This window comes from Lissotriton helveticus, chromosome 1_1 (assembly GCF_964261635.1).
Source record: "Lissotriton helveticus chromosome 1_1, aLisHel1.1, whole genome shotgun sequence".
NCBI lineage: Eukaryota > Metazoa > Chordata > Amphibia > Caudata > Salamandridae > Lissotriton > Lissotriton helveticus.
In genome coordinates this window covers 1,111,427,606-1,111,450,613 of record NC_136057.1, presented here as the reverse complement: position 1 = coordinate 1,111,450,613, position 23,008 = coordinate 1,111,427,606, and the positions used below count along the sequence as shown (strand labels likewise).

The following is a 23,008-nucleotide window of genomic DNA, read 5'->3' as shown; positions in this document are numbered from 1 at the left end:
CCTTCCCAGTGTAAGAATTGGCTTGGTAGTTTGGTTTGCCCTGTTCCCATCATGCACTGGGACAGGAACAGACTAATTTGCATATAGCCAGGTTCTGAACTGGGATGGTGCAGTGAGCTAAAAACGGTGTTGGATCTAGCCCTGATCTCTTGACTGGGTGAGAGTATTCTGCTTAATTCAGAAACTCTGTCCATCACCACCCCTTGTTGTTAAATATTTTGATCACCTCTCAGCGCCCCTGCAGCCCCACTCGGACTATGGCGGGAATTTCCCAGCCCCCACAGAGCAGCAGAGTTGCCGAGTGGCGCTCTGGTTACAGACACTCTTTAAAAAAAAAAAACTCGGGTACGATATCTGCAAGGTCCGCGGGCCGCCAGCGGCATGCGGGCCGTACTATGAGTACCCCTGTCCTAGACCAATGGAGTTTCTATTTAAATTGGGGGGGTTTCTCCGTTTTCTGGCTTTAGCTCTGTCATTTTCCGATTCTCCATTTCTCCCACCAAGTGTCTATGAAGTGCAACATGAAACAAACATGAATATCCTTGATATTTCAATAGAAATATGAAGTTAGTATACCTGGTAATTTTTTTGTGAATTCCACCAGGACCTGGACGTGGCTTGTAGCCATTTCTGTAAGAAGCAAAAAGTTTTCCTCAGCATTGGAATCCTCCTGGAGCTACAAAACAAGCAAATAAATAAAACATGAATCGTAAATTTAATACTCAAAAATATCATTACCACTTATTATTAATGATAATCTTCAATGTGGATCAGGCAGTTTGTTTACACACAACAAATGTAAAAACCCTTGGAAATTATACAACAAAATATAGTTAAAGCGATTCAAAGTCTTATAGTGCCTTATTAAACAAAATATCTCTGGGTCTGAGATGCGTCTTCTTTTACAGGGGAAATGTGTCATGGCAGAGAGGAATTACATAAATAATCCCTCTTTTAGGAAAGCTGATTCTGACCCATGAAAACCTCCAGATTTTTCTTTTGGACACTTGGAGGGCTATTTGACCATCATCAATTTTCTATAGTACACACCAAATATAGTTGGCAGGGCATTTTAGCAGGTGCTCCCATTGTTTTTCCCACCTGCCGGTTTTATGCGTAGTTAATATTTTGTGTGCAGTATTAAGTTTTGTGTATTTTATTTATTTATTTATTTATTTTGAAGCTTGTAAAGCGCGCGGATACCCCCAACGGGGGTGTCCCGGTGCTGCAGACAGCAGGCTAAAACAGTATGGTGGTAGCAGCTAAGGGCTGGCGAACAGCCAGGTTTTCAATTTGCTCCGGAACAGCGACTCCGAGGAAGTAAACCTAAGGTCTAAGGGGAGGCTGTTCCAGAGTTTAGCGGTCCCAACCGCGAAAGCTCGGCCCCCAATTCTGGACCGGCGAAAGCGCGGGGTAACAAGGAGGCGAAGATTGTTGGACCTAAGAGCTCTGGTCGAATGGACAAGTTTGAGCCTTTTCCTCAGGTAGCCTGGGCCCAGTCCATTGAGGGCACTAAATGCAAAGACCAGTGCTTTAAACTGAATGCGTTGGGTCACTGGCAACCAATGTAGCTTCCTCAAGTATGCAGTGCCCGAGTGGCGGTAGGGGATATTGCCAATCAGTCTGGCAGCCGCATTTTGCACGATCTGCAGGCGATCGATTAGATAGGCTGGGGCGCCAACATATAAGCTGTTTGAGTAATCAAGATGTGAGGTAATCAGGGCGTGTATAATGGTCCTGCAAGAGTCCAGGGGAAGATAAGGAAACATTTTCCTAATCATACGCAGCTTACCGAAGCAAGCTGCCGTAACTTTGTTGATATGAGTTTTGCACGATAGGGAGTTGTCAAATTGAAACCCCAAATTGCGAGCTGCTTGAACTGGTACCGGAGGAGGATTGAGCTCCGGTGGCCACCACAGTATGGCTGAAAGTGGAGATTTCTGATTGAAAAATAAGACCTCCGTCTTATCAGTATTAAGTTTGAGATTATTCGAGGTCATCCAAGAGGAGATGTTAATGAGGCAGTGACAGAAATTAGCCAAACTGCCGTCAGAGTGATCTCTAAAAGAAAATACAATCTGAATATCATCAGTATAAGATATCACTCTGACACCCCAGGATTCAACCACTTTTGCCAGCGGAGCGAGGTACACATTGAAGAACAGTGGGCTCAATGCAGAGCCCTGCGGAACACCACAGAGCAGAGGTTTTTCTTCTGACTCAAAAGGTCGGAGAAGGACCTTCTGAGATCGCCCCGTAAGGAAGGATCTAACCCAGGCCAGTGGAGTACCCCCAATACCAATGTTGCGCAGATGGTCCAGCAGTATGTCATGTGACACAGTATCGAAAGCTGCGGACAGGTCGAGGAGGACCAACATGGCCTCCTCGCCCGCATCCACACACTCTCAAATAGACTCCGACACCTCTAGAAGTGCCGTCTCAGTGCTGAAACCTGGTCTAAAACCAGACTGAGAGTCATGCAATAGTTGTTTGGCTTCAAGGTGTTCCACCAACTCTTCCTGTACTGCCTTCTCTAGAATTTTTGCTGGCTTGGGAAGGAGAGATATCGGTCGATAATTACTAAACAGAGATGGGTCAGCATCTGTCTTCTAAATAAATGGAACCAGCATGGCCTGCTTCCACAAGGAAGGAAATTGGTCTATGCGTAGTGAGGTGTTCCAGATAGCAAGAAGTGGGCTAATCACCAGGGGAGAAAGTTTGCCAAACACCTGTGTTGCGGCAGGATCGAGAGGGGACCCGGATTTACACCGGTCAAACAGAGTCAAGGCAGACTCCATAGTTAAGTTCTTAAATGAGACAAAGGTCTCTTCCTGCATGACATTAGAATCAGACAAAAGCCGAGCCCCATCTTGATTAAATGTAGATGAAATCTTGACAATCTTGTCGTGGAAGAAGTCAGAAAGGCCGTCGCATAAGGACTGACTGGGGGTAATCTGTGACATCAAGGCTGGGGGATTAGAAAAATCCTTGATGATGTTAAATAGGGTTTTAGCTGAGTTTTCAGTGCTCTTAATTTTCTCTACAAAGAAATCCCTCATAGTGGTCCGTTTTAATTTGTGGAAACTCTTTAATGCAGCTTTGTAAGTGGTTTTTGCGTCAGAGTCATACGTCAGTCGCCATTTGCATTCTAATTTTTTGCATCTACTCCTTTCCTCACGTAGAGTGGAGGAGAACCAGGGCGCAGACGGTCTTGACCTGGAAGAGGCAAGTGGTCGCAGTGGGGCAATGAGATCAATGGAGGAGGAGAGGGAGGTAGTGAATTTGGCTACATCTGCATTCAGATCGCTAGAGGGCAGTCCTATCCGTTTAGAAAAGATAGGATCCAGGGCGGCACAGGTGACCGTGTGCCATTTTCTCCCGAGATCCCTGCCTATTGCTGAGGGGCCAAGTGATTGAGGTATAGTTAACTCAAGTGAAATCAGGTAATGATCCGACCAGGTAAGAGGAAGCGGGGGTGGGTAATTATCCCACGGTGGTTAGAAAAAATTAGGTCGAGGGTGTGGCCAGCTAAACGTGTAGGACCCTGGACCAGCTCAGTCAGATTCAGCCCATACATAGTATCTAGCAGATTATTGGCCCGAGTGCATGTGGTATCATCAATGTGGAGATTGAAATCTCCCAGCACCATGAAGTCCGTATGTTTAAGTGACAGGTCTGCAATCATGGTTACCAGTGTAGAGAGCAAGGTGGGAAGAGCGCATGGGGGTTGTACACCAAAACGCCTGCTAGGATGACTGTGGAAGTATCCGAGATGGTAAAATACATGGCTTCAATGAGACCTAACTTAGTAATTTTCCTGGTAGTCATAGTTAAATGAGACCGCAGAATAGCGGCGATACCCCCACCCGTCTTCGAGCCTTCCCGATTGATTCCCACAAAGCGATAGCCAGGAGGAGTAGCTAGGTGAATGTCAGGATTGGAGGAATCTTTTATGCAGGTCTCTGTTAGAAACAGGATATCCCAGGCGTAGGTAGAAAATGATAACCAAATATCACTGGCATGACGGGGGAGGGAGCGGCAATTAACCAATCCAGCCTTAAAAGTTGCAGGGCAACTAGCCGGTCTGGAGTTTCTGGCTTGCAGGTTGGTCAATTTAGTGGAGGGTTCCAATACAAAGGAGCAATGTGAGCAGCTAAATAGCTGCCTATCCAGCCTAGAAGGGCAACACCGTATTACCGAGGTGCAAGCGCCGTGTCTCAGTCTTAGAAGCTGAGATCTGGGCCAGCAAATCCGGGTAGTCGGGGGGCAGCCGGCAGAGTGGCTAGCACTGGTCGCGGGCCAGGCGCGGACGGGCGCAGACGGGCTTGCCCTTGGCTGCGCGTCGCGAACTGCATGGGAATAAATAGGCTAGCCTGCTAACCCCTGACTCCACCCTCGCGACCAGAAGTGTAGCGCGGTCGCCCTCCCTATCCTCCACAACAATCGGGCGAAGCCCGTGGTGGACCGGGGTAGGAGGGAAGGAGTGAGTGTTCAGGTTCAGGTAAGTGGTCAGCGTGCAAATGAGCAACAGTGCAACAATGCAATTTTTAAAAGCAATTTAAAATGTCTAAAATGAAGCAGCACACTAGCAGCTAGCGCAACCAACCAACAGAGTAGCGCGCGTCCGCTGCGTCTCCCGAACTGCAGGCAACTAAATAGGCTAGCCCGCTAACCCCTGACTCCACCCTCGCGCCTGGAAGTGTAGGGCGGTCGCCCTCCCTACCCTCCACTACAATCGGGCGAAGCCTGTGGTGGACCGGGGTAGGAGGGATGGCGTGAGCGTTCAGGTTCAGGTAAGTGGTCAGCGTGCAAATGAGCAACAGTACAACAGTGCAATTTTTAAAAGCAATTTAAAATGTCTAAAATGAAGCAGAACACTAGCAGCTAGCGCAACCAACCAACACAGTAGCGCGCGTCCGCTGCGTCTCCCGAACTGCAGGCAACTAAATAGGCTAGCCCGCTAACCCCTGACTCCACCTTCACGACCGGAAGTGTAGCGCGGTCGCCCTCCCTACCCTCCACAACAATCGGGCGAAGCCCGTGGTGGACCGGGGTAGGAGGGAAGGAGTGAGCGTTCAGGTTGAGGTAAGTGGTCAGCGTGCAAATGAGCAACAGTGCAACAGTGCAATTTTTAAAAGCAATTTAAAATGTCTAAAATGAAGCAGAACACTAGCAGCTAGCGCAACCAACCAACACAGTAGCGCGTGTCCGCTAGTACCATCCTTAAAAAAAAATCTGCTTTCAAGACATTCATATATCTTGTGTTATTTGTTACATTGGTTATTTCTACGTTTCTTGCCTACAGCACATCCTTGAGTCAACTTTGTGTTGCTCTGCCTCACTTTCCTGAGAGTCAAATGCTGAAAGGGCTACTTTTCCTCCAGCCTGAGCCTCTGCAATATATAAGCCAGTGGACATCAGATGCCAAAGACCATAGTACTTACACTAGTGGCCCCGACACTAAATATTGCCCCCAGCTCCTACAACCTAGACTTCTGACACATCTTTACTGGTGTATATATAGTAAAGTAGACTGGAAGAACAGTAATGGTATTCACAAAGGGTATTTTGGAGGTCCTCACACTCAGGATTTGGGACTGAGATCACCTGGATCTATCAGGAAAGCCCCTGCACCATTGTATGTCACAGTTGAAGTACTACAGCAGAAACACCGGCAATAGGACCAGAAAAAGATTGAAACATTGTTTGTTGCTTCTGGTCTTCCTCTAAGGGATGGGAGACATTTCCCAATCCAGACTGAGAGGTCTGAAGTCAGGAGACATCTAGTACTGGATCCAACCATCATTTACTTTCAAGCCAGAAAGCCAGGCTCAACAAGTATAACTAACAAAATACATTCAAGAGAGAGACAGCATGGAGGTAACCAGCCACTACTTGCTAGAACAGAGCCTAAAAGAAAAAGAGTTGATATTCCAACCGAGATATTACAGGAATGGTGCTTAAAAACAGACAGTTAGTAAGATCTCCTTCACTTGGAACTGCATCAATATAATAGGCAGACTTCCCATTGCCAGATATTGCTAAGAGGGGCTCTGATACCCTATTACAAGCAGGCAGTTGGTAAGACTGTGACTTCAGTGATCTAAGGCACAACATTACCCATTTGTACGGCAGAACCCGGTCACCTGAATATGCTGTACACCCAGCAATGCAGGGGCAGTATAAGTAAACTGCGAGGTTTTACGTGAGTTACCAATAAGCCGATGAACCAGCAGCCACATACCAAAGGCCATTTCCCAGAAGCACTTACTAGCCACCATCGTCAGGATCAATCTTCATAAATGTCTACAAGTCAGACACCAGCATGCAAGCTACTGTTATCTATTTTACAGACTCTTTAGAACTAGTAATCCATTCATAGAAGAAATCACAGAACTCACCATCAACACAATAACAACTCCAGTAAGATCTGCCACCTGAAACATGGCTCCACCACAAAAGTCATAAAAAAAGCTTTCCTTTTCCTAAAACCTATAAACATCAAAGAACACCCCTTCAACCCAACTGCCACTAAAATCAACACCCTCAACGTGGCTTCAGATTCTCACTTTCCAGTACTACTTGACTGGTGTGATCACAATGGCTTCTCCAGCAGCATTCAGAACCCTTCTTAGCCAACAAACATCAATACTGATCCTTTTCAAGAACTTGATTCCACCTACAGCACCAGCTCCAAGCCAGACTCACTCAATCACACATTAGAAGCCAAGTTTTGACTTCCACATCTTTCAGTAATCATGTACCCTAAATCTAAAGCCCTTTATACTGTGGAAGCCAAAAATACTCGCATAAAGTGAGTGGGCCATATAGAGACAAAAAAAGCAATGTCAAAAAGCCTCCCTGAAGAAGACCCTACTACTCAAAAACGGCAAGTCCATTAACCCCTTCGATGCTTGTGACGGAACCATTCCGTCCTCAGTCACGGTTGAGCTGTGCTGATGACGGAATGGTTCCGTCACAACCACACCCTGTTCTGGAATGTCCAGCACCGGGGGGAAATCGGCGCCGCACGCAAGGTGTTAACAAGAATATTATGTTAACAGCAAAATACACCCACTTCACAGTAAATGTGTCAGTGAGGCCTGAATCAGCAGTTCCGTGGCACTTTCAAACCTAACAAACATTGCATCAGCTCAGCCCTCTAATACCAATCATATTGATAGTGCCATATATTTTACCCATAACATCCTGCCTAACTGGCTAATCTTCCAGCCACATGGAACCCCATGATGCTTTCCTACTGAGGTTCTATGCTTGGAATAATTTCTTGAAGCATTGGGATAGGACCATCAGTAGACAGGAGTCTTTACATTATCAAACTGTAGATTTGGCTTTTATGCTGTTTCACTGTCTCTAATGCTTATGGATAAATCAATTTTCTGCACGTGTGTGGGTCTGGCTGGTTGGATGTGTGCATATGAAGGAGCACTCACCAGAGCATCACATGCAGTTTCCTGCGATGGCACAATATAATGTTCTATAAGGTTGGTGTGTGAGACTGGACAATTAGCAGTTGGAGAGAGACTGAGAAACTGCCAGGAAATGCAGTGCTCCTTTGGCACATTCTAGTATCCTATGGATGCCACATCCACGAGAAGATCCCTGGGCAGGCCTCAAGGCTCTTTCCATCTACTCCTATCAGTGCTCTAGGATCTCACTTATAGGTAGTTAATTAGTGAAGTTATCCACTTCTTACAGAAACAAGCATTGGTAAATGCATTAGGCTTCATCTAAGGAATTAATATTAAGTTATGATGTGTGGGAACAGTGTATGAGTGCAGGGTGAATGTTGTGAGTGCTCTCTGTTCAGAGAGTGGTACATGAATGGAGGTTGATAAATGTCTCAGTGCAGGGTGAAAGTGCATCAATGCATGGTGATTGATGTGTGTTCAGTCCAGAATGAGAATTGTGAGAATGGACAGGGTTAGAGGTGTTACCCTGTACAAGACAAAAGGTATGTGAGCATAGGGGGAGCACTGGCAAAGGAAATGTCAGAAAGTAATTTGTCTGCACAGAAGCCCAGTATGTTCATTAGTTTGCATTTTATGGACATATAAACATATCTATATACATAAATTGTCATCACTAGACTTGCATGTGCTTAGTTTTGAATCTACTCACAAATCCCAATAGTACAAATCCAGCCTTTCTAGATCCAAAACAATGAATGAATGCAATAATAATGGGTCTTGCCGACCATAAATGCCGTAGCAGATTAATTTGCATATCTGAGTCAGCTGCATCCCTGCTCTTGCTCCCATTAATATTGTGGCTGAAGGTTTAGAAGAGTGTTCCTTCAACACAAGCAATGCTGACAAGAGAAGACATCAATCAATACTTATACATTCTGTGCACAAGGAGCACAGCTTGTATAAGTATTGTAATGTATTGTAGGGACAGCTTGCGAAATGCCAAAAATATATCTTCACCAAAAGTACAATTTAATCTACTCAGCATTGACATAGACAACCAGATTCAGTAGTGAATGTGGTAGCGCTCTAGTGTTCCTAGAGCGGAACAGGAAGCCACACAACAGGAAGCGGAAGGCAGCCATATTGTTCTCTGGCGCCGACCGCTAGAGAAGCTGGCCCCGGCGCTCCATGAATAAATATACTTGCTTCAATTTAAAGCGGTGTCCGCACTTTATTACAATGGCGACGAGGATGGGATGTTTAACACCCGAACGCACGCGACCCCTAGCGATTGCACGCAAAACGCGTGAGAAAGCAAAAACGACCACGGAGCGCGGCAGAGGAGCCGGCAAGGCGGCAAGAAGCGCGGAAAGAGCACCAAAACGCACACAAGCCAGTAGGGGGCCCTACACAGACACCAGAGCCCAGAAAAGGCCACTGCACAAAGAAATAACACCCTGAGGGGGTAGTGTGCACAGCGAGGCAGCAGAAGACACCTACTGGGATCCACTAGGTACCTAGCCCCGCAACATCACGGTAGGCCCTCGTTAGTGCCTTAGCACCAGAGAAAAGAGGCGCACGCTGGCGGAGACCGCAGGCCCATCGAGTACTAAGGCAGGAGGCAGCTCACGAGCAGCATCTCTCACCACAGAGGGTGGACTGGGAGAGGACAGCGAGGGAGAGCACAGAGAGGACGAGGGAGAAGAGCAAGACGCCCCAGGGAGTCCATCCAGGCAAACAGTCACTGTACCCAAGCCCAGGCGGAACGCCCCAGCCATGGCAAGCCAGAGCACATCCCTCACCCAACTAGTTCCATTCCTCACGAAAAACGGAGAACCGGAAAGGAAATGGGAAGACTGGAAGAGGTACTTCCTTAACTATCTGGAGGCGCTAGAAGAAGAAGGCGACACCCCATTCACGAGTAAGAGGAAAAAGAAGATTTTGCTCCATAACTTAGGTCCAGAAGGGCTCAGGATCTACGACACCATTGTGAAAGGGGAAAGAGTTGCGACAGATACGGAGGTGTTTGATCATGCCATCGAAGACTTAGACGCACATTACAGGCCTGTGGTGTGTGTCGCCATTGACAGATTCAACTTCTTTCAGAGGACGCAGAAGAGCGGAGAGTCTGTTGACGAGTACGTCGTAGCACTGAGGAAGTTGGCTGTCACGTGCAAATTTGGGGGACTACATGATGAACTCATCAGGGACCAAATCATTATGCATACCTCAAGTTCCCCCATACAGGAGAAATTGTGGGTGAATGGCGACGCTCCACTCAAGGAGATCTGGGCGATGGTCAAGAAAGCTGAGCTATCGAGAAGGTGTGCTCAAGCAGCGAAGAGAGACGCCCAGGAATCGCAAGCGGTGTGTAGAGTAATGGCGCCAAATAGAAACGACCGTTGGAAGCAAAATGAGACGCGGAAGACCCAGGGAGGAAATAGAGCTGATTTCTCCACTAAATCACAGGCGGACAGCAAGCCACACAAAACAGGAAAAAACCAGTGTTACAGGTGTGGTAGCAACACCCATCTGGGAAACGACAAGGCGTGCCCCGCCTTCAAGGCCAGGTGTTCCTACTGCAACATCTTTGGACACTACGAGAAGGTGTGTCGCAGAAAACCGAAGAATGCCGTGGTGCGCTTGGTAGACCAAGATCAACGAAACGATTCCAGCGATCAGGACGACGAAGGGGAGGAGGAGGAATTCCTGTACATCGACGTCCAAGTTCTAGAGATGGATGGTTCCAACTCAGACAGGCCCCGACTCGACATGCACATAGGGGGCGTACCCTTGGAGATGATCGCGGACAGTGGAGCACCTATCTCAATTGTCCAGAGGCAGGTATGGGAAGACAACTTTGCGTCGAGGATCAAAGAAACACTCCTACCAATGGATGTGAGGCCGGTTACGTACACTGGACAAAAGATCCCCATGTTAGGATACTGCCCGCTCTTGTTTGAATTTAGAGGCCGTCACGCGCAGTGCAAGCTGTACGTAGCAGAGAGAGGCCCGTCCGTGCTGAGATGGAAGGACCAAGGAGCTTTGGGGATCCAGCTCAACCCGGGAGGCATAGAGAAAATCCTACTCATGGATATGGAAGTCAGGGAAGATGTGCAGCTGTGGCGGAAGACATATCCCAATGTATTCAACGGGCAGATTGGCGAGCTGGGCAAGTACACACACCTCATCAAACTGAAAGAAGGAGCAGTACCAGTAGTACACAAAGTAAGGAACATTCCGTTCCGCAGCAGAGAGGCAGTACAAATAGAACTGGACAGGTTGGAAAAGGAGGGAGTCATCAGGGCGATAGAGAGTGCAGAGTGGCTGTCTCCCCTGGTTGTAGCCCAAAAGCCCAATGGCAAGGTACGTCTCTGCGTGGACTTAAGAGAGTTAAACAAAAACATTGTCATCGACAAATTCCCCTTACCGCGCATCAGTGAAATGCTGGCGAAAACGAAGGACGTCACATGGTTCTCCACGGTGGACCTCTCGTCGGCCTACCATCAAGTGAAGCTTCATCCGTCGTGCACCCACCTCACGTCGTTCATCACACCATTCGGGTGCTATGAGTTCGTGAGGATGCCTTTCGGCCTGTCTTCCGCCGCGGCCGTGTTCCAGAAAATCATGCACAAGCTCTTAAAGGACCTGAAGGATGTCCTCTTCTTCCAGGATGACATTCTGGTAATGGGGAAGTCGAGGCAAGATCACAATGTGAAACTTCACAAGGTGCTACAGAAACTGCAAGACAACGGATTGACTGCCGAGTGGACAAAATGCAATTTGGGAGTTCAGTCTGTCACATACCTCGGCCATGAGGTGAGTGGACAAGGTATAACTCCGAAGAAAACAAACATGAGAGCCATCATGGAAGCGCCCACTCCGGAGAAGAAAGAAGATGTTCGGTCATTTCTAGGAATGGCCGAGTATTACAGCAAATTCATTCCTCATTTCGCAACAAAGACACACTACATACGACAACTGCTCAAGGAAAAGAACAGGTTTCAGTGGGGAAAAGAAGAGCAAAAAGAGTTCGACGCACTCAAGCAAGAAATGGGAACAGCCATTCCCCTCAAAGGATTTGACCCCAAGGCAGAGTCCATTCTCACCACGGACGCCAGTGACCGAGGCCTAGGAGCGGTGCTGATGCAGAGAGAGGAGTCAGGAGAGATGTCGACTGTCAGCTTCGCCTCCCGCTCGTTATCGCCCAATGAGGAGAAGTTCAGTGTGGTGGAGAAAGAAATGCTGGCGGTGGTCTGGGCAGTGGAGAAATTTAGACAATACTTGTGGGGTGCCAAGTTCTTAGTGAAAACCGATCACAAGCCCTTAGTTCGTGTCCTGACATCAAGTGGACATGATCATGCTACGCCAAGGATCGCCAAGATGACCCTACGGCTATTGGACTTTGTCTATGAGGTCGAGCACATCCCGGGGCCACAGAACAAAGTGGCCGACTTCTTAAGTAGAGCAGCTGCCATGGAAGAGGCTGGGAATGAAGAAAGGCAAGAGTGGGATGGATACGTGGTAGCCACCATTCAGGACACAGAGGAGGTGATAAGCGCCCAGGACTGGGAAGAGGCCTACAAGGAAGACACAGACCTGGAGGCCGTAAAAGGATATGTAGTTCACGGCTGGCCAGAGAAAAGACACTTAAAAGAAGAACTGAAGAGATACTGGGAAGTCCGAGAAGAACTGTCTTTGGCTGAAAACCCAATATTCTTACTCCGAGGGGACAAGGTGGTACCGCCCAGGAACATTTTGGAACGGTTGATGTCCTTACTGCATGAAGGGCACCAGGGCATCACGAAAACGAAAGCTTTGGCCAGACAAGCATACTGGTGGCCAGCCATCGACGCGCAAGTAGAAAGACATGTGCGCTCTTGCGAGTCTTGTGCAAAGTCGGATAAAGCTCAGAGTATGCTGAGGCCACCGCTGGGAAGATTCCCGATTCCAGATGGCCCGTGGGAGATGTTGTCGGTGGACATAATGGGACCAGTCCTGAACAAGGGGGGTACTCAGAAGTACGTGGTGGTTGCCATTGATAGGTATTCCAAGTGGCCCGAGCTACAAGTCTTGGAGCGAGTGGACACTGAGGCAGTGATAAAGTTTTTGCGTACCACTTTTGTCAGCGAAGGTATCCCGAAGATCATCACCTGCGACAATGGACCCCAGTTCACTTCGGAGAAGTGGACTGCCTTCACCAACAGAAACGGAATTGAAGTGAAGCACACCCCGATTTACCACCCGGCGGGAAATGGCCAAGTGGAACGTTTTAATCGGGTGATAATGGGCACCATACAGGCAGCCATTGAGGATGGTATGGATTGGGAAAAAGAGCTTGAGAAGATGATTTGGGCATACCGAATCACACCAGGTAGCACAGGCTACAGCCCCTTCAAGATCTTAAGAGGGAGAGAGGCCTTCACCAAAGACAATGCAGCATGGAGGAAGTTGATTGTCCAGAGCAAGTGGTCACCGGCAGTGGTCAGGAAAAATTTAGAGAGAGCCCAGGAGGTCTACACGGCTCATTACAACAGAAGACGGAACACTCGAAGTACAGAACTGGACAAAGGTGATTGGGTGAGGGTGAAGCTAGCCATCATGAAGAGGAAAGGGGAGAGCAAGTTCTCACCTCCCCTCAAGGTGGTGGAACCCTATGCTAGATCAGCTCTCCTGAGCGATGGTAAGATTTGGTCCATGGACAGAATGGCAAAATGCAGCAAGATAGTGAAGTGGGAAGAAGAGGCGGAAGAAGGAACAGAGAATGTCTTTGAGAATGTCTTTGAGGAAGGAGAAAGTGAAGGGGGAGAAAGGCAAGGAGAGAATGTGAACGGAACAGAAGGACAAACAGCAGGTGAAGAAAGAGTAAGGAGAGAGACAACGGAAGGAGGCGAAGAACGGAGTGAGAAGAAGGCAAAGGACGAAGAAGCAGAAGGTACGAGAGAGAGAAGGGAACACGAGACTACGAGAGGAGAGAGAAAAGGTGAGAGAGTGGAAACTCGAGCAGGACGGAGAATTAAGGTACCAGAGAGATTCAAGGACTATGAGATGGACTGGAAGTAAGACTTTTGTAAATTTGTTGTTGTGCTTAAAGGGGGGAGATGTGGTAGCGCTCTAGTGTTCCTAGAGCGGAACAGGAAGCCACACAACAGGAAGCGGAAGGCAGCCATATTGTTCTCTGGCGCCGACCGCTAGAGAAGCTGGCCCCGGCGCTCCATGAATAAATATACTTGCTTCAATCTAAAGCGGTGTCCGCACTTCATTACAGTGAACAACAAAAGACAAGTGACAAGTCGAACTGTACTCCGCCTATATGACAGAAATGTTTAGGTGAGGTTCTAAATTGATAATCAAAATGGTGGATACCCTTTACAGTGAGACACAGCTGTCTATACTGTACACATTTTAAACACACACTACATGCAACACTACCACATTCAACTCAATCTTATTTACGAAACATATACTTGTGGCTCCACTGCCACCAAACTCATACTGTCGTGTATTTCTATAGGTTCTGAATCAGTCCCCCTATTCCTGACCCTATTCTGGTTAAACTAACTATCAAGTTAACTAACAGTCAGCCCATGAGGCAAGAAAACCCCCATGATGCAGATACCGTTATCTGACGCAGTCACACTACGGCACAGGAACGTGTTATCTGATTAGGTCATAACGCTTGAGATCTAATTAGACAAGCGACATTCCTCCAGCCCCTGATAAGGCATACGACGTTCTCATAACAAATCAAACCTATGACAACCTGGAAAATCCGTGCGGCCATTGTTTTGATTTCACAGAGAACTTTAGTAAAGAATGTGCTAACGAGCAAGTCGTATGACATCTTTATTGACGTATCTATGTCCATCCTTACGTCAATCTCGGCACCTTTAAGGTATAAATATTGCCGACCTTGCCCTATGCAAACACACGCGTGGTGACAAGACGGAGCAGCCATACTTGCCGAAGCCGAGAGCAGAAGCAGACCCCGCTGGCAGCAGCCCCGCCTTCCTGACGCGCTGAGAGACGCGCTGCTATCTCAAGCCGAGAGACCCAGCACCGGCGCTTTCGGGCAGCCCTCGCAGGCAGCCTGGAATATCGAGAGCAGAGAAAGAGACACCATTCCTCATTCATCCTAAACTTCCAGGTACAGAACTGAATAACCCCTCACAGAGAATTCTTTAGTTATTCACTTGGCAAAAACAAACTTAACTTAAACTGTAACTTTCTATTCCCGCCCACGCATTAGACTTAGGTCAGGTACACGGGGTAGGCGTATTTAGAAACACCAGTTGAGCACGTTTAGTCAAATGTATATGTGTATGTAAATATATTTTAATCATTTTAAACATCATATGGCTCAGAAACCATATCAATGTTTTTACAGTATTATTTTATACTATTGCTTTTAATGTATGCACTTTACTTAACTATAAGTATTGCAATAATATCGATCCATTTCTCTTGTACGAGAAAAGAGACTGATCAATAAATAACATCTTTTTATTGAACACGCCCGTCTCTTCCTTTTCTCTACAATCTGATGAGACTAAGAATGCACGTACTGACTGAGTAAAATAATTGCCTTGTGCTCACACGACTCTCGAGATTGACTCTTGATTAGGGGAGAGCAAAGTTGTCATGTTCTATGGTTGTCAGAAACTAAATCCCTTCTTGTCTAATCAGGAGAGTTAATTCCTTCCTTGAACATTCGAGAAAGTTTCTAGCGAACTCTGAGCTTAGCTGGCAAACCCAAAAATTAAGTCTAGTATCGACAGTAGTAGACCTAGTTAACGTCTGGCCTAGGCCTTTACTGCTGTAGGTACTATTCCAATGCGCAGAGCCTATTGGGAAAATAGGAGCTACACTACATGGCGCCCAACGCGTTTGGAAAGGGCGATAAAACTAACGTAAGACATTTAGAGTAACTCAGTCGTGCTTTCTCACTCAGACCCCTTTTCCCAAATACTCCAAAGATGTCTGGAGTGGGTGAAAGGTTATATCCTCCAAAACCTCGCAGGAGGGAACTCCTATGTATGGTTCTTGGTCAAGTCAACGTTGAAGGATAAACAGTTCCAAAATATTGTGCATCTAATCTCTGTTTCCATAAAGAAACCTGATCTGCAAATAGACATAATACCATCCTGTCTGTAAAATGGGAGACAGTGATGAAGAAAGAGAGGCAGTTAGATTAGCTACTGAACTCGCAGATGCTGATGCTACCATGCAAGCAGCAGACCCGAATATAACACTCATTCCGGTCATTAAAAGGAGATCTATAACCTTAAAACTTATAGAAAATGGACTGACACCTAGAGGTGGCACAGTCATATTCGTAATCGAGGCACACGAATATCGGCAGACAGAGGTATACTATTCATGGATACATTTTCCAGCAGCAAATGCTGTAACAAAGTACTTCCACTATTACAAAGTAGAGGAACCTCCTGAAACGTACACTCCTTTCGAGGAGGTGGAAGTACCACTCAAATTCCAAGAGCATTTGCTCTTATTTGATGGCGCCCTAATACATAACAATCACATTACAAGGCTCGGTCCTTTAGGTAGACCAGGAGCAACGTGGCCGGTCTTAGCCGGATACACACCGCATCCAGACATCGATAGAATGCCTGCAGCAGAGCTGTTAATACAGCTAAAACAACTACTAAAAATTCATAGACAATTAGTCCAGTATGTAATGCGGACTTCAACAATTCAGCCAGCGATTAAACTTCCACAGCTGACCCCTCACCAGGGGAACACAAATAAAATTACACCACAGAACATCCAATCCTGCCTAGGTAAAGTTCCAGCTAAACGGGAACAGATACCATTCTGGTTGGCACAGAAAATCACCCAAATAGAGGCGGTGTTTCCTGACACCACCCCATTAGAAAAACACAGGATTCTGACTATATGTCTCCCAATGGGAATCGCACCACACATTGAGGACTGTGACACTTGGGGTACAGTCTTTGCTTCCATCTACACAAAAACGCACGGTGTTCCATCCATTTCGGTAATACCAGATGTGCTAAAACAAATTCAAGATGAATACGGTCCAGAACCTGCTTTAACTCTTGGTATGAAATTACTGAAAGACTTCAAGCAGGTCTCGGCTATATTACTAGCCAACATAAAAGGTGAAGCAGCAAACGTGGCGATCCGCCAGAGGTTAAAAGAGACAGATATAGCAGACCAACCAGCTGAAATTGCCAGAATCATAGAAAAATCCTATGAGGAACTAGGCAGAGATAGCCTAGGTGGAATACCAGTAAAACCGCAACTGACTACAAGTCCAGAAAAAATATTTTTTAATAATAATAATTCACCAAAAAAGAACTGGGATGGAAACAAACAATCCAATCCTAAAGAAAAGAAATTCCAGTCCCGAGGGAGGTCTCCCAGGCGAAGAGAGAAATCTCCAAACCAAAGACAGAGGTCACCGCAGAGTGACCCCTCTGGGAATAGATATAACCTTAGAAATAGGGATAATATTAAAAAACCTGATAGATATCAAGACATTGATACACGTCCCTCTCAATCTTTTCAGACTTCCTCGCAGAAATCGGAAAGAAGAGGACGATCAGAAGAGCACGCCAAGTCCAAAGACAAGGAACCTGCTCAACTAAAAAAGAAATTACAATTTCCAAAAAAGAAGGTAGCCAGTATCAAGGTAGTTAAAAATGCCGAGAATACTGAGGACACAACTGAAAAACGGAGAATGGGCTCAGACAATGCTAGACAGCGCAGCAGAGGTGAGCATAGCTCGCAAAGTCCTTATGAATCATCTGGAGACAGTGGACACGAATGAATACCTTCAAGTGGAAACTGCAGACACCAGAGTTAGCAAGCACCACAAGATATACGAGATAACATTACGTATAGAGGGAGATAAGACTAGGAAAATAAGGGGACTATTTTGGGATAACCTCTCAAAGGGTTATGACATCCTTCTAGCTGAAAAAGACTGGCCACCAGAGTTTGTCAGGGAGTGCCCTCATGGCGAAGAAGTAATTATGCCTGCCTTCTCGAATCAGATACCGATTCATAAAAAATACACACTTGCTAGAAAGTGGGCAGTGGCCTTAGCACCTGCTTTATATAAAAATCATGTAGGATGGGATGAGGATTCTCCTCCTCACAAAATCCAGTTAAAATCACAACCTACTGCACAAAGGCAGTACCCAATTAAGCAAGAAGCTAAAAAACAAGTAAATGAAATACTAGATCAGCTAGAATACCAGGGGGTGATTGAAACTTGCACCTCACAAATGAACAACCCTTTGTTTCCGGTCTCCAAACCAGACAATTCATATCGTCTAGTTTTGGATTACCGACACCTTAACACATGTTGCAAAACCTTTGCAGTGCAAAACTCACACAGTGCTGCACTAATGAATAACATAGTGCGCAAAAAATACAAAACAACCTTGGACATCTCCAATGGATTCTTTTGTCAAAACATAGCACCAGAGAGCAGATATTTAACTGCATTCTCAGTAAATGGCACTCAAAAACAATTCTGTCGGTTAGCCCAGGGGTACAAGAACAGCCCTGGGGTATTCTCAGCGAGAGTAACAGAATTACTACAACTATATGATGATGAAGCATTATCTTATGTCGATGACATTTACTTAACAGATGATGACTTGGATACTCACTTGAAAAGAGTGAACACCATAATACTTGGGTTCGCTGCAGAGGGTTACAAATTCAACTTTAAAAAATCCAGAATTGCCCATCTGACAGTCTTGTACGTAGGATATGAATTATCAAGTATAGCATGGTTGACAATTTTCTAAGAACTAGAAGAATTAAAAAATCTAAAATATGAAAAGACGTATCCTCTGCCAATCGACATTCTGCCTCTACGACATTACGCCTGTGTAATCTATACAGACGGACATGCTCAACCCTCCGTTTGGGGAGAACAAGCATACAACCCCACATGTGAGATTACAAAAGAAGTGTGGCGCGGAGGTAAACTAAGACCTCTATTAACAAAATCACACTCAGTAGAAACTAATTCAGAACTACAAACTGAAATAATAGCTTTGAAAATGGCGCTAGATAATGCGGATCGCGAATTCCCGACACTTATAGTGTCAGATTCATATTACTGCGTCAAAGCATATAACAAGGATTTGCAGACATGGATTCAGAACGGTTACAAAGATGACACAGATGCACCAATAAAGCAGAAACTGCTCTGGGAACAAGTAGCTCTTTTGAAAAAAGAACTACCAAAGACTCACGTGACACACTCACTGAGTCATCAGCGTGATGGCGTTCACGTTGTGGGGAATTCATTGGCTGAAGCAGCCGCAGCGGCAGCCACTAAACCGGCTCCCGTAGATCGAAAAAAGCGTACATTAAAATACATTGACGGTGAAACAATGCTGGCAGTGAAAACGTCATCAAAAGGCGACTACTCAGCGTTACCGATCAACTATCCACTCAATTATACATACATAATCGATGCAAACTCCGTCCCTTTTGCTCGAATCCCTGGAGTGGGGGATAGAGTGATTCCAAACATGGACAGGAGAAGCTTGTTAATCGCAGACGTACACATGGGCGAGGGTCTCAGACACCTCAAACTGAAAAATTCTCTGGAAGAATTACAATCACGGTACTGGTGGCCAGGCATGAGCCTGCACTACACCATGTTTGTAAAAAACTGCCCAAACTGCAACAGAGATCGCAGTGGGGAGAGAAACAGTTTAATACCTCGTCGTATCAAGGCAGATAATATTACCAGTAAAAAGAATGGCTTGCGATTAACATATACAGGCTAGTTTCCACTTATAATGTAGATCCTCAGCACTCGGCTGACGTCCGGACTGTTATACAAAGATTTGCGAGTCTAAATGGCATATACGCTAAGAGCATGTTACGTTTGACCATTGTTTTCACTCAGGCATACCAGCCTGGGGGGAAACATGGCCAAATGAGCACAGCCCAGCGGGAATCTTCTCACTTCCTTCCTGAGGGTACGGGATGGTGTAAAGAAAAAACCAAGGCAGAAAGCAATCTATAATGGAAAGGATATTAGGTTCGGGAGCTGGGTGGGTCAAACATCTAATAAGTGTCCAACGTAGTCTAAATAACTTGCCAAGAAATTCTCTGAAGGGATTCAGTCCGTACGAATTATTATTCGGAACTAGGATGTTGATCTCTGACCTTGATAGTCAGACTTCAGTGGTAATAGAAAAAACCTTTGATGTCAAAGACCGTTTGGCTATTTTGCAGGACTTAAACAAAACAAGAAAAGACCTGAGCAACATACAGTTGAAACAACAGCCAACAACCACTGAAGAATCACCACCTGTCCCAGCAAGACCTGTCTGGATTCCAAAAGTCGGGGATCTAGTCAGGGAGAAGATCGCGGTAAAGAAGGAATTTGGGCCTTCTTACAGAAAAGCAGTTCCTGTCTTGTCTGTCAACGGGACAAGATCAGTTGTACTACCGCCACTTGCTGGTAAAAAGGAGAACCGAGTTGTATCCATCGACCTGGTAAAACCACAAAATGTGGCCGATAACAAACAGTAGGCCAAGTGGACTCCCAATAAGTAGCAGAACACCAAGGTTTGCTACCAGCACAGAGGTCCTAACAAAAAGGCTCATCACATTCGAAACGCCTAAAGAAGAACAAGAAGGTCTATGCAACAATGCAATAGAACTCAGACCTCTTAAAACCCAAATAAAGACATTTAGCAGAGACACACCAATCTACAATGAAGTGCCGAGTGACAATGCAAGAAACAAAAATCCTGAAGCAATTGGAACAATTGACAGAACTGCATCCGGGTACTTCATCAACTTCGATGATTCCTCTGAAAGCCTCAGTGAATCAAAGACGCAGCCATCATCAAAATCCTTTAAAGACAAAGCTAAGGAACTTTTGAAACATCTGAAAGAAACATATCTGGTTTCTCCATGGATTGAATTTTGGGTGGGTTTTGGTGCATTTATCCTCATACTTTGGCTCATCATGGTATTTACTTTGGGACGCTTCATTGAGGGAAAATATGCTAAAATGGACACAGCAAGTCAGAACATCAACTTGGTCCTCAAACCACACACATCTTCACACGTCGAGAAAAGAGAACTTTCTTCAGCCAACTTCACAGCCAATCCGATACCTGGTGGGGTAGCCTGGGACAACACTGACTATGAAATTTATGGTCCGGTCGAGATCCTGAAATATCCACTCCAAATCAAGATCTCATTGAGTGATTTTGCAAAACCAAACTCATTTGCTGATGATTGGGACTTCGAAAGCATCAACAATATGATGTCTGACTTAGTAATGTCTGCTAAATTTACAAAACATGATTATTTGCAAGGTTCTACAAATTATGATAGTATGTATTGCTATAACCATTATGGTAACCATTTTTTACATAAATCTGCACAACCTAGAAATGTTTTAAATTATAATCAATGGGAACATTGTGCTACACCTCCAAAAGGGAGCTCTAGAACCGTTTATGACAAATATTCATATTTTTCAGGTTTTAACATAAGTAATGCTGAAACATTTTATTTTAAATTGTCAAACAAGACAGGGATGAAAACCATGATAACCAACACAAAATTGATATACTCAGATTCATTCTTTGAAAAAATGAATACATTTGGATTTGATTATTGGGACAAAAATGTTGATTTGAAAAGTGTTTGGGGTACAAAAGAATGGCAAGTACAGGGTATAGAAGCTTTGTTTAGAGCCTGCATGATCCCAGAACAAATGATATTTTTAAATGACACTGTTCAACAAACCACCTGTCTTGGCTTAGCCAAAATCAAAGATTTAAATAAACCGTCTATTCCGAAGCCAACAATGTTTAGCAATAGCTCTGATACAGATGAAGAGATAGACGTAAACCATATATTAAACCAAAACAGAACACATCCTGATTGGAAACAATGGTTGATCTGGCCCACAGATACAAATAACTGTCAAGATAGATTCCTGAATAAAACACAGGGTTTCAAAATGACCAGGCCAGACCCTAGATATCCCCAAAGACATCACCCAGGGATAATAACAACCTACAGTGTGGGCAAATTATGCCTTCAATGGCTACAAACTTCCACACTGCCTGAAATTAAGCAACACCTAACTTTACTTACTGATGGTGCTGACTTGCGTGATTTCATACTGGGACCACGCAAACAGCGTCAAAAGCGTTTCATAGCAGCCTCTGTATATGCAGCATACAATGAGGCCTGGAAGGTTACTCAAATTGAGACAGCAGAAAGAATACGGGAAATTGACCGTATCAATTTGGAAAAATCACTTTCTGTAGTGGACAATGGGTTAATGACTCTGTCCTCCAGAATTTTTTCATTGGACAGCATTGTGTCGTCAGCAATCGATATATTATCGCAAGACTTACTGTTATTACAACATGGTCAGTCACAATTGCGTTCTATTGTACAGCTTGGCTGGACGTTACAAAATCTGCGTTCAGGCTATGTGCCTTGGCGTTTAATCAACACAACGTCACTATTCCAAATCTTTAACCTTACTGATAGACAAATCGGTATGGCGCAAAAGGGTGCTGATTATACAATCTTGAGCATTGAAAAACTAGAAAGATTACCAATGACAATGTCAGAACGACCTGTCAGTGAATGGATAATCCACGGAATCATAAATATTCCAATCTCAACCTTCAGGTTTCAATACTGCCAAAAATATATACAGGCTGGCATGTACGAGAAATTGGGAAAGGGGTACCTTAAAACAACTTGGAACCTGCCCTATTCACATGCATGTGTCAGTAATAAAGGACAGAAAGTGTTTCTTAGTGGCAACAATTGTGCTATGTCACTAAGCGGCACGCTTCTGTGTAACGGAATTAGTTTGCATGGAGCCTGTGAAGGGAATTCATACAACCTTTCATGTCACCAGCAAGGCGCACCTGCAACTGAAATAGAACCATTCTTTCAAAGACTCTATAATGGGAGTTACATTCTTATTGTAGACCGCAGATGTTGCAGTCTTATGCCCGGGACTCCTTATCTAGTAACTACAACGGCGAAGGTCAAGTGCTGTGGACGTTCTTTATTCCCCAGCTCCTTTCCAGACAGGGAGGCAAGGGCATGGCCCAGTTTGAAAATGACTTCTATTCGAATAGATACTTTAAGCAGAATGAAAAAATGCTTCTTCAGACGCCTACAAGGCTCACGTCATCAAAAGAAACGTATGATCTACAAGTCGCAAGGACGACTGCAGAGATACATACATTATTATCAACTAATTCCCCCGTACATTTCGCGGAAATCCTGAGCGAAATCTTAAATATTTCTGATACCACTGGGGTCTCAAAGGTATTTAAGACAGTATTTTCGATGGCATTAACACCATTCAAAGCCATACTGGGTATTTTTCCAGATTTCGTCCATTCGATTTTTGGCGGACTTCCCCTGATCCTGGGACTAATTGCAGGAATCCTATTCCTAGTCCTTATTTTTCGTTATGGCAACCCATGTCACAGATCAAACTCTCGCGACAATGGAAGATACGATCCTAGCCATTGGATACCGGGACCGGATATCAA

At 45.3% G+C, this 23,008-nt stretch overlaps 1 protein-coding gene across 4 annotated transcripts in view; it reads right to left on the bottom strand.

Moving 5' to 3' along the window:
- The window catches only part of NR1H4 (nuclear receptor subfamily 1 group H member 4), a 479,217-nt gene that overhangs the window by 75,665 nt on the left and 380,544 nt on the right, over positions 1–23,008 (bottom strand). For all 4 annotated transcript variants that reach the window (XM_078678713.1, XM_078678729.1, XM_078678721.1 and 1 more), the window contains one exon: positions 577–676. In XM_078678713.1, the coding sequence (XP_078534839.1) occupies positions 577–676 (100 nt within the window). The remainder of the gene's footprint in view (positions 1–576; positions 677–23,008) is intronic.